General features: G+C 38.6%; 1 protein-coding gene across 1 annotated transcript in view; it reads right to left on the minus strand.

Annotated features, from left to right (window-relative positions):
* PIBF1 (progesterone immunomodulatory binding factor 1) overlaps window positions 1-11,355 on the minus strand; it is a 102,990-nt gene extending 91,635 nt beyond the window's left edge. Inside the window, exons 1-5 of the mRNA XM_085058484.1 lie at window positions 10,951-11,355; window positions 9,821-10,136; window positions 8,864-8,964; window positions 6,913-7,111; window positions 1,831-1,950 (exon numbers count right to left, since the gene is read on the minus strand). Coding sequence (XP_084914610.1) covers window positions 1,831-1,950; window positions 6,913-7,111; window positions 8,864-8,964; window positions 9,821-10,072 — 672 coding nt within the window. The 5' untranslated portion in view covers window positions 10,073-10,136; window positions 10,951-11,355. The remainder of the gene's footprint in view (window positions 1-1,830; window positions 1,951-6,912; window positions 7,112-8,863; window positions 8,965-9,820; window positions 10,137-10,950) is intronic.
* Window positions 11,356-11,468: the final 113 nt, after the last annotated feature.

Consider the following 11,468-nt stretch of genomic DNA (forward strand, 5'->3'; position numbering starts at 1 on the left):
GAACAAAAGTATCGCAATGATTAGAGAAAACTTAAAATTTACAGAATATTGGATGGAAACTCAGAAAAAGAGTATAGATTATTAAATAACAGGCAAGAGACTTCAGCAACTACGTTTCATGTACCAGGAAAAAAAGTTACTGGAATAATAAAAAAAAATCCAGTAAAAGAAGAGTGTAAGATCTTAGGTAAGGCTCTGAACAAAACTTTATTTCCTACTGATAAACCTCCTTGCAATAAAGCTTGACCTTATTGAAGAGCTCAAATATGTCACTCCACCAATACACCTGAAAATCCCTTCTTCATAAACTGCAAGAGATGTGTAGGTATGTCAGCTCCAGTGCACCAAGCACATTAGAGATTCTAAAGTACCCTCACATCCTGATGATGCTGCTCTTACCTTATCTGAGGTACCTTAGATTATGTGTTACAGTGACACTCACCAAGTCACAAGGTAAAACTTAAACTTGTCAGAATCAAAATACAGAGACTCTTAAGTCTCTCCATAAAAGAAAAGCACAGCACACTTCAAACTTCGAGACACAGATCAGTGGGAAAGGTCGATACTGCCACCATGTGGTGTAAAAAGAACAAAAGTAGAAGTCCCTCTGGTAAAAAAAGGTCAACGTACCAAGGAAAGTGTTTCTAGCACAACTTTAATTATTGTTATCTACTATCTTCTTAATTTTCTTCAGCAAAAGTTAATATAGATGTCAATCATATCTCAAAGGCTGAAATCCTCCTGTACAATTTTATTAAATCAGAGCACATTAAGCATACAATGAAGTAAAATGCTGATGTAAAACAAAATTAACAGGATTAGCTTAATCTCAATTATGACCAGAGATAGAGACACAAAATGCTTAAGCACATAAATGCATAAATCTTATTGACTACTTTCTCTAATTCAATCAGAATGAGAAATGAAACTTCATGAATTGCACAAGATAAACTTGTATAAATAATTTCTCCTCACACCTGATTATTTCATAAGTAAATTTCATGGGGAAGAAAAGGCAATCACTAAAATATATTCTCAGAAGCAGTAAAATGACAGTGTCACTTAAATCTCTGCTAGCCATGACCTGGATTAATACACTTTGAGTACCTGAAACTGTAGTCAGATTTATGCAGAATTAAGCTAAAATACAAATCACCCAGCCATATACATACCAAGAATACTATAAATATTCATAAATGCATTAGAAACAACATATTTTTGATACTGTTTCAATTCCTTATATCTTTGAAACTAAAACTTAAATATATTTATATAATTTTTTTCTCTACTTCTGGCATTTATACCTTACCTGAAATCAAATTATCTTTTCGTTAGTATGGAAATAAATAAGAAAATTAAAAAATAAAGAATTGAAAAGGATAACAGAGAAGATTCAACTCTGAGAACTTTTAAAAATGCAATTTCATAACATTAAAACAAAAGGTGAAGCAAACTACTACCAAGACATCCCCATTTCAAAAACTATACACTGAACTATCACAGCGTCTTCAGCTGCTGCTAGGTGGATCTCCTGGATCAGCTTCCCCACCCTGAAACTTTGCCCTCCAAAAGCACAACACAGCTGGTAAGAGAGTACCCTGAACAGCATCATGAGCAAATCTTGCAGGGTAGCCACAGCATAAAATTAGCTGTTATACAAGGATGTATATAGCTTATTTCTTCTTTCCCTTCCTGCCTCCCGCCCTGCAGTAATTCTTATTACAGTAAAAAAGCTTTTAGATCTTATACACAAATAATGACTTGGAGAATGAGATTTTCACAATATATATATTTGCAGTTTCTTAACTGACATAACTAAGGAGGACAAACCTCTGTCAGACACTTCAGCTGGGATCTGTACCCACTAAGTTCTTCTGTTAGACTCTCCTTTTTCATCTGTAGATCACTTAGCTCTTTTTTAAAGGAATGGACTACTTCATAGAATCGGACCTAGAAGAGCAAGATAAATATTAAAAGTTGAGACTAGCATAATTGCAATTGCAAAACTACAAACCAAAAACACATCAACAACATTTTATGACAATAATTTACCAAATTATTTCTAGGGCATGACATAGAGATTATATTGCTGTACAACTAAGGCAGCTCCCAGTCAGGCTACTCAATCAAAAAAATACAGTTGTTAATGGACCACATGGCCTATACACTTTCTTGTACCAAATCTAGAGCCTATCTATTTGATAACAGTGTAAAAACAGGAAAAAAAACCCTCAAAACAAACAAAACCCCAAACATACAAAAAAAAAAATCTATTTAGCAATAACCAACTTAACTTCCTAATTTCCCCCAAGCCAATATAAATTTTTATGGGGTGTGTAGAAATGAGTAGAGATTAATTTCTGTTTTCTGCCATCTCAGTGTGCTGAATTTGCACCAAGAAAAATGCAAGAGCAAGCACAGGAGCATGAACAGCACATAACCAGGAAGAACCATGACACCCCCATTCACTACATACACACCTTCAGCTGTAAAGTGTGTTGCTATATAGATTTGACTGCGCCAGGCAACTAAGGCTCTAAAAGACTTGACTCTGCTAAATTAACACCAAAAACCCCCAACCTTCTTAGAGGATTAAAAACATTTAAATTCTGTAATACATACTCCTTTCTCTTTCCCCTCTCTAGTCATAGGCATAGTCACAGGCAAGTAAGTCTCACATCCATAAAACTTCTTCAGAACTTTTCTACTGATCAAGAGAAAAAGACTAGAAAATACAGTAGTAAAACAGTAAAACCACAAAGTTAGTATTAAAAAACAAAGAGACAAAACAAAGAAGAAAGTGCTTTTTTGATATACACCCACACACACGTACACAGAGGTTATTATTCCCAGATTAACTTGATACCTTAAAAGGTTGCATTTTGGGGTGTGTGTGAAAAGAATAAATAATTAAGCACTGTTTTCATGCAAAAGCTGTTGCATGCCCTCCATTCCTAATGCTTTCTTTGATATATGATTAAAGAAGAAATACAAGCAAGAAAGCACAAATTAAGTAAGCATTCAAGAGCAAGCTGTACTAAACTTCCATGAAGAAGGAAGACAGGTCTCTGTTTTGCTATGTGCAAATAGCAGAAGACAAAGAAAGGTTCCAGGTATATTTCATATAATTGACAGCATACAATTTTAAAAAAACACAGAAGCCATAGAAGTTTGCAATGTAAACACAAGTGTAGTATGCTTTATACAATATGGCATACTTTATACAATAAGGCAACATGACTGGAAGATTAGTATTTTTAACTCTAGCATCTGATCCTTCAATTGGTCATTTTTTAAGAAAAAAATAACCTTATCACTAATTGGTAACCACTTAAAGCATTACTTTTTTTTCTTTTAAAACCACACCTGCTTTTCCAGTAAGTTCATGTATTTTTACTGCAATTTCCCTAGGGAACCTAATCTGTGCTATCACACCACAATTATTTCCCAAAACTCAGCAACCTTAAAACAGATTTCCCAGTTGAAACCAAGATTGCATGGGATACAGGTATCAAGGATAAAAGTATTTACACAGTCTTCACCAGAAAAGATCACTGCATGGTAATAACAAAGTGCAAATGAATGCAGCAGAGGAGGGTGAGGTTGTAGCAGTTCAACTGTTGCTGCTATTTAGCTGGTTTGAGCGCCAGTAAACATTCATGTAACCTAGCAGGCAAAGCACACTGCCTCTTGCCAACTCAATATAGCAGAAACAAAACTTACTGTAAAAGGGATTTCAGAAACAACTGCATGTCTTAAAAATGACAAATTTATATTGATGTCCTGTAAACAGTTAACGCTTTCTGGGCAATTTTAAAAAAAACCTTTGCATGTGCCCACCACTTTTAATGGAAAACTAGAATTAAGCAAAAATGGGTGGGTGCAGAGGATTAAAAAGTTGCCTTCTGTTAAATGAATTTATGTGAAAGCAGTTGCATCAGTTAACTGCCTTCTTAAACAAACAGCAATTGAGCTGCAGTTAGAAAAAACACCTGAAAGACATGACAATTAAACTCAGTTCAAACAGAACTTGGAGATATAATTTTTTAAGAGTTTGCTGAGAACTTTTTTACTGTGGAGTACACAAGAGGTTTGCTTTACTGAACAAACTGAACTGGTGCTTGGCAGCTGAAACACTTAACAGCCTGAAGTACTTTAAAATTTCACATATACTGCTTCTAAAAGCATCTTAGAAATGACTAAAAATCTGAATTTTTACAAAAAAGTGTTATTTTAAGAGAAAGATGCTTAAATATAATTTTTCAGTTATCATCATTAGCATTAAACATTAACTAGGATTTTTTCTAACATGTCACTATTGCACCCCTGTGTGGAAGAACAGTGAAAAACAGCTCACATTTGCTTTAATTCCAGTATTTTAAATAGAGTATCTCTATACCCAAAATATGCATTTAAGCTCTTCCTGCTGTTGGTCTAGTGCACCAGCTTTCAAACAAAATCTCAGCATTACATAAATGTTTACTTCCATCCTGGAGAATTGCAAGGCAGTATTTTATAATTCATAAATGGAAAAAAAAAAAAAGAGTCTGAAAATTTCTTGCTCGAGTTGTCTAAGCAGGACCTTTTCTTGACAAGGAAAATTTTACCCTAATATCCGTAGACTATATTATTAGAGCTGGAGCCAGAAATTTTAACTGCCTGAGAAACGCACAATTTCTCCTTTGGCAAGCAAAGCAGAAAACAGCATTCCCTTCAAAGTCCTTTCCCTAGCCTTTGAGAGCCAAACGAATGCACAGACAGGATATGCGAAACAGTTCTGTAGCCTCCCAGCATCTATATATCTGTATCAGCTGCGCAACTCAAAGTCATGACAAACAACCACCAAGCTTAACTGATACCTTTAGGTTCACACTAATCCTCTGCTAAAAGAAGCTGAAAAAAGCAGAAAACAGCACCTTACTACAATGCATCTTTAGAATGCCTTATCCAGAAAAAAAAAGGTCTAAAAATTACTTCTTCAAAAGAAAAAGTAACGTGTGAAGAAGAAAGGGGCTTCACTGAACATTTAAGTAGAGGAGTTTGTGTCACAGACAAAAATAACATTTACTGGTTATACACAAGAGTAAAAGAAGAGACAGTTAAGAGTAGAAGGTGGCTGCTACTCATCTCTCTCACTTCACATCTTTTTGACAGCCATTTCCGACTCACAAATGAAACCTAAATTGAGTAGTGACAGCTTCACTTAAAGCAGCTGACAAGGTTACTAAGTCCTGGTATCTGTCCTGCCTGGCTACAGAGTCTTTTGTACTGACTGTCAATCAATTCCTGAAGTCCAGAACTTCCTGCACATCAATTTCGATAGATCCATTGACATGGATTTCAGTTTCTGTTAAAAATCTGGTTCTTTTAACCATGGTGATGCAGGAAGCAGCAAATCCCCCCCAAAATACTTCTGCAGAGGGCAGTGGGTACAGTAGACAGCTATGGGGCAATAACTTAACAGGCCCCAAACTACATGTTTTTGTTTATCCCACAGAGCCTCATGATTTTCCTAGCACTTTCAAAAGCCCAGTTTTTTAACAGATCTTCTCAAGAACATCCTTTAGATAAAGGTAAAATTTTTTACTTCTCTGTACATACCTAGAGCATAGTATAACATGACTTTGATCCAGAGAATTCATTCATGTAGCATTTATACCTCAACAAATGTACTAAGGTTTTTAACATCATATTATTTACAGCTTCCTTAATAACAAGCTCTATAGATAAGTACAATGCTAATACTTTGGTGAATTAAGGTTCACATGTCTAAACCTTCTTCATGCTCCTAAATCAGCTAGGATTCTCTAAATATGTCCCCATATTTATTTTTATTGCAAACAGAGTACACCATGGCCTTTCCATATAACCAGAAGCCATAATTAACAAATACCCTAAATCAAGAAAATGAGTCTTGAAGTATACTTTCAGGTACACTTTGGCTCCTGTGTTTAGTCAAATAGGAAAGAGACATATGGAAAGCATAAGAGAAAAGTAAGGGATATTGCAAGAGCCATCCCAGCTTGTGGTTCTGGCAAGACAAGTTTCAAATTCCTTTCTTCAGCCTGCTGTATTTCATATCATCAATGTGTGCTCACATTTTAATTGTAATATCCCATCTGCTCAACCTCCTTCAAATATGTCAGCAGTTCTACTCTCTTTCAAGACATCAGAATCTGGGATTAAAAGGTTCTTCTCTTTACTGGAACCCAGTCATAACAGACTAATGCAGAAACACATCTGCCTCTGAAGGTCCTTTATTTCTAGTTGGAGATGGAAAAAACCACAACCCACCACAATTTACAGCTTGTGTTGGGTTGACCCTGCCCAGCAGCCTATATGGCTGCTCACCCACTTGCTGCATCCTCTGGGAGGAGGACAGAGGAGAGAGTGAGAAGAACAAAAGCAAGAAAACTCAGGTGTCGAGTTTTCTAAACAATTAGTAAAGGAAAGAGAGGCGAGCTTAAAAAGTAAAAAAGAAAGAGAAAAAGCAGAGAACTCACCACCTCCCAGAAACTGGAGAGACTGATCAAGACTGACACTCAGCCAGTCTCTGAGCAACAGCCACCTTGGAAGCCACCACCCCCCACTTCCTCTTCCTTCCTCTACCTCCAGTTTATACAGCTGAGTATGACTTTACATGGTATGCAATACTCCTTTGGCCAATTCAGGCCAGCTGTCCAGCTGTGCTCCCTAACAATCTCATGACCATTCACAGCTTGCTGGGGCACGGGGAACCAGAATGGGGAAAAAAGAAAGCCTTTGTGCTGTGCAAGCACTGTCCAGCAACAGCCAAAACACTGTTTTAACCACCAGTGCAAAGCACAGCAAGACTCGGACTGCTATGAAGAAAGTTAACTCCGTCCCATCCAGTCTCAAGATACAGGTTATACTTTTAACCCCAATACTCACTGAAACATATTCACGGATAGAAAGCTGATCTTCAGGAAGAGACTTGAGCTTCTCATAGCATTCATCTGTTAACTCCAAGTCTCGCAAACTACGATGGATATCTCCAGCCCTCTGTCTCAACTGATAATTTGTTTCCTCCAGCTGCTTCTGTCTCAACAAAATAGTTTCCATTTCCTTTTTCATTAGAGCCTGATGTTGCCTTCAAGATGGATTTGAAAACACAAGATATCAGGTCGTGAGTAACACAAGTGACAAAGCTTCAAAACACCCTGACAAAGAAGTGAGTTATGCTTATTTGGTGGAGGGAACAATTTACAAAGATTAGGTGATCAGTGCAAGAATGTATACCACCATGGTTATACAGTCATATCAGATACAGTATATATAAAAAGCCAAGAACTTTATAGCCATTGACAATACAAGGAGAGAATAGACAACCTCCACATATGCTGATTTGAATTTACAAACTAAACCTAATTTACCAATTTAAAGGTTAAAAACATGAAAAAGCAGAATCTATTTCCACGCAAACCCCAAAGAAATAGTAAATCACCAAATAAAGCAATAGTAACTTGAACTTGTGTCTTACCAAGTTTCAGCACATGCACAGTCATGCACCCTTAATTTTCTAACCACTGTAACTTTGTAATACCAAGTTGCAGTCCTTTATTAAAAAAAACACCAACAAACCAACCACTACTATGATAAAACACAGAAACTTACTTCCAGCCTTAAAATACCACTACTACTGTTATCGCCAGTGATAAGGCATTATACAGAAAGAGAAACTGCACATCAGTTAAAGATGTTTAGAAGTGTTTATTTTATTTAAATCAAAGACAGCTAAACTACCTGTCTGGATTTTTTAGCTGCAACTCTTGAAAATATATTCAAATCACTCTTTAAAACACGCTATTTTCTGCATTTCTTAAAAAGGAATAAAAAATACTAACTAGTACTACAATGCAACATCTGGTTTCAAAAAGATAACAGGAAGGCTGAGGTCAGCAAAGCAGTCACACAAGGACATAGTCCACAGTGGGTACAATTCAAACAAGGATGAAAAGTGAAGTAAAAGACTGCCAAGAGGACTAATGAAAAGACTGGGAAAATTAGTTTAACTTTTTAATGGCTACTAATAACAGTTTGCACATCAGTACTTTTTTGAGCACTCCTTAGATAACTCAAGTACGGCCAGCATAAAAATATTCCACTCTGATGAATCTAAGCATACACAGTGACAATGCTCTTACTTGAAAGACCTTGCTGTAACTACTCTTAGGTCTGGCTTCATATCCCTGAATCTGTTCTACCCTTACTACAGAATATGACTTGGAATTAGTCACATCCTGTAAGCTCTACTTTAATGTGAGACTATGTAAGCAATACGCTTTCTTCACAGGTGTTAATATATTTGATTGACAAAGTTGTTTGGAGAAGCCTGCTAGGCAGTCTATTTTTCAGGTTAACTCAAAATATTTCAGAAAAACAACATGGAAAGTGAGTTCTACATCATCAACCAAAAGCATTTCCAACAAGAAGTACTAATTGGAAATGCTAAACATTATGCACTTACCTTTCCCATATCATCTATGCTGCAGTTATTAAAAATTGTTTAAATTGATGGAAATTCTGCCACCTCTGCCTAGTTCTTTTGTTCTTTATTGGTACTAAGAACATTTTTAATCCCTCTTCCTATTAAGTTTTGAATTAAGGTAACATAAAACCAAACCCACAAACTTCAGCCAGTGAGAGTTGAATTCAAATTTACTTACATGTAAATTCAGTATGTAAATTCAATTGTTAGAATGAAAACACTAATACAATCTGCAAAAGAAACCCTACTCCTGCAACTAATAATTACCTTTTCAGTTAATAACTCAATAACACAAATTCAAATTAATTCATTAATTTGTTAAAAATGAAGTTCTTAATTTTATTTCCATCATACCTGGCTTCTTCTTGCTGTAATGCCAACTGACTATCCAGTCGTAAAGACAAAAGCTGCTTTTGATGGAGTGCATCATTAAGCTTCTCCTCTAGCTCCTCAATCTAAATATAAAGAATGTGAGTGGAAAATACAAGAGCTACCATATTAATTTTTAAAAAATATTTTACGAAAAGAACAAGTTGAAAGAAAAATGTAAAGAGCCCAGTGCTGGGGAAAGTGCAGTAGTGGCTGTCTAACAAGACCTCTAAATATGCTACGGCTTCAAATAATATGATACAGATTTTGCCCCAGTGAACTAAAAATAAAAAAATAATTAGGTCTTAAATAGGTCTTTTTCAGTCAAATAGCTATTTTTTCAACTATATTAAAGTTAGGCTTAAACTCAGAGCAGCAAGCCAATGAAAACCACAGCTAGTACCCAGTATGTTGTAAAAAGGAATCGCACACATATGTGGCAAAGCTTTTGCACCTTTGTTAATTTCATTCATCCTAGTACAAGCTGTACACAACAAAATCTACTATTATCATGTTGGTATATTCTAGCCCCATCTTCATTAACAAAGCATTGAAGATTATTCAGACCACTTTTTCTAGAAATCCACAATTTCAGGTTCAAAGCCTTGTTATACTGCTAACATAAGTGACAGACTTATTCCTCCTTTCTGAAAGAAAATAGCTGTTTTTCCCTTGCATTTCAAAAAAGTAAAACTAATTAGACCCCCCTCATATATTTATAAGTACGACTTGAACAAGTCATTTAAGTTTTCCATGTCTTTGTTTCCATTTTTTCTCATTAAAGAACACAAAGAAAACACACCAAGTAAACCCCCAAACCAACTAAGTAGATCTCCTTCATGTAATTCAAAGAATTTCTTTTCAGAACAGAAGTTTCTATCACACTCTAAAAGCACCAAAACCAGAAAAAGATTACATAATAAAAGGAGATGCACTACTTACCTTGGTCAAATATTCAACTTTCAAGTTGTCAATCATCAAGTTTTTTTGCGATAATTCTATTTTAAGCAGCTGGAGATTATGGAGCAACTCCTTCCGTTCAATCAGCTGCTTAGTGATTTTTACAGCACCTTCTCTCTCTTCAGAGGAAGAAACATCATCGGTTGGTACTGTGGTTTCTAAGCTGATATCCTCAGATTCCAAGGAGCTAGAAACGTTTACTTTCTTCATTACCTTCGAGCGTTTATCTGACATTTTCTTCTGCTACTCGCAAAGCTTTTTTAAACTATACTTTGAGATGAGGCCCCTGAACAATCAACTGCAAGAATCAAAACAATTAAATGAAATGCCACCATGAAAAACAAACCAGTTAAATCGGACCACTAAGCAAGCGATGCTTCTCAGTATCACATGAACAATTCTTTTTTCACCCAAGAAAAACATTTTGCAAAGCTCTGAAGAGGGCTGATGCCTGAGGACCCTCTTCCTAACCAATCATTATCAAGCGTTTTGACTGCAATAAGCTAAATAGCGATGTAAGCACCGGTGTGAATCCAGCTTACTAGTATAGGGCTACAGTTAATAAAGATGTGCACATTGTCAAAAGCGCACACACCGAAAACTCACGAGACCCACGAGGTGCGCACAGCGCCAAGGAGTACCCACTGAGAGGCGTAACACCACTTACTGGAGAAAACAGTAAAGGAATACTTCGAGAACAGAATCACACAGGTTGGAAAAGACCTCCGAGATCATCGTGTCCAACCTATGACCGAACAGCCCCATGTCAACTACACCATGGCACTCAGTGCCGCATCCAGACTCTCCTGAAACACCTCCATGGACGGTAACTCCCTCACCTTCCTGGGCAGACATTCCAACACCTAATCAGACTTTCTAGGAAGAAATTCCTCCTACTGTCCAACCTTAACTTCCCCTGCTGCGGCTTGAGACTGTCCTCTCATCGCTGGGAGGAGAGCTCGACCCCGACCTGGCTGCAACCTGCTTTCAAACCCTGCTGGCCTTTGCCTTCTCAGCAGCAGCAGTAGCTGCACTGTTCTTTTCAGGCTGGTTGACCCAGCAGCCACACGGACTTTCACAACCACCCGGCACACACCACGGCTGTTACTTACAGACACGGCGCTGCTCAGAGCCCAGCACGGAGAGGACACGCCGCGCTCGGAGCCCGGGACAGCGACAGCCGGGCTGCCCGGCCGCTGGCGGCTCGCCGGGGCCACCGCCACCCCTTCCTTCCCCACAGCAGCCAGGGCAGCTCGGGAAGGGGGGATGCTGTTCGTCCCGCCGGATGCCCGGAGCTGCGGAAGGCAGCGGGCAGTTGCACAAGCGGTAACTCGGGGGGCAGCGGCGAGGGTCGGGGGGCAGCAGCCCTGGCCGGGCCGGTCCCGGGGCAGCCCCGCACACCGCGGGCAGCCGCGCCAACACAGGAGCGCGCGCTTCCGCCTCCCGTCAGCGCGGCGGGGGCGGGGCCAAGCGCCACGCCATCACCGCGGCGACCGGGGCGCCGCTTCTGCGCCCTTCCCGCTGCCCGCGCCGCTTCCCGCGCCCTTCCCGCTGCCCGCGCCGCTTCCCGCGCCCTTCCCGCTGCCCGCGCCGCTTCCCGCGCCGGTTCCTGCGCCGCTTCCTGCGCCCT

Source organism: Lichenostomus cassidix, chromosome 1, assembly GCF_008360975.1.
Source record: "Lichenostomus cassidix isolate B80296 chromosome 1, HeHo_3.0, whole genome shotgun sequence".
Taxonomy (NCBI): domain Eukaryota; kingdom Metazoa; phylum Chordata; class Aves; order Passeriformes; family Meliphagidae; genus Lichenostomus; species Lichenostomus cassidix.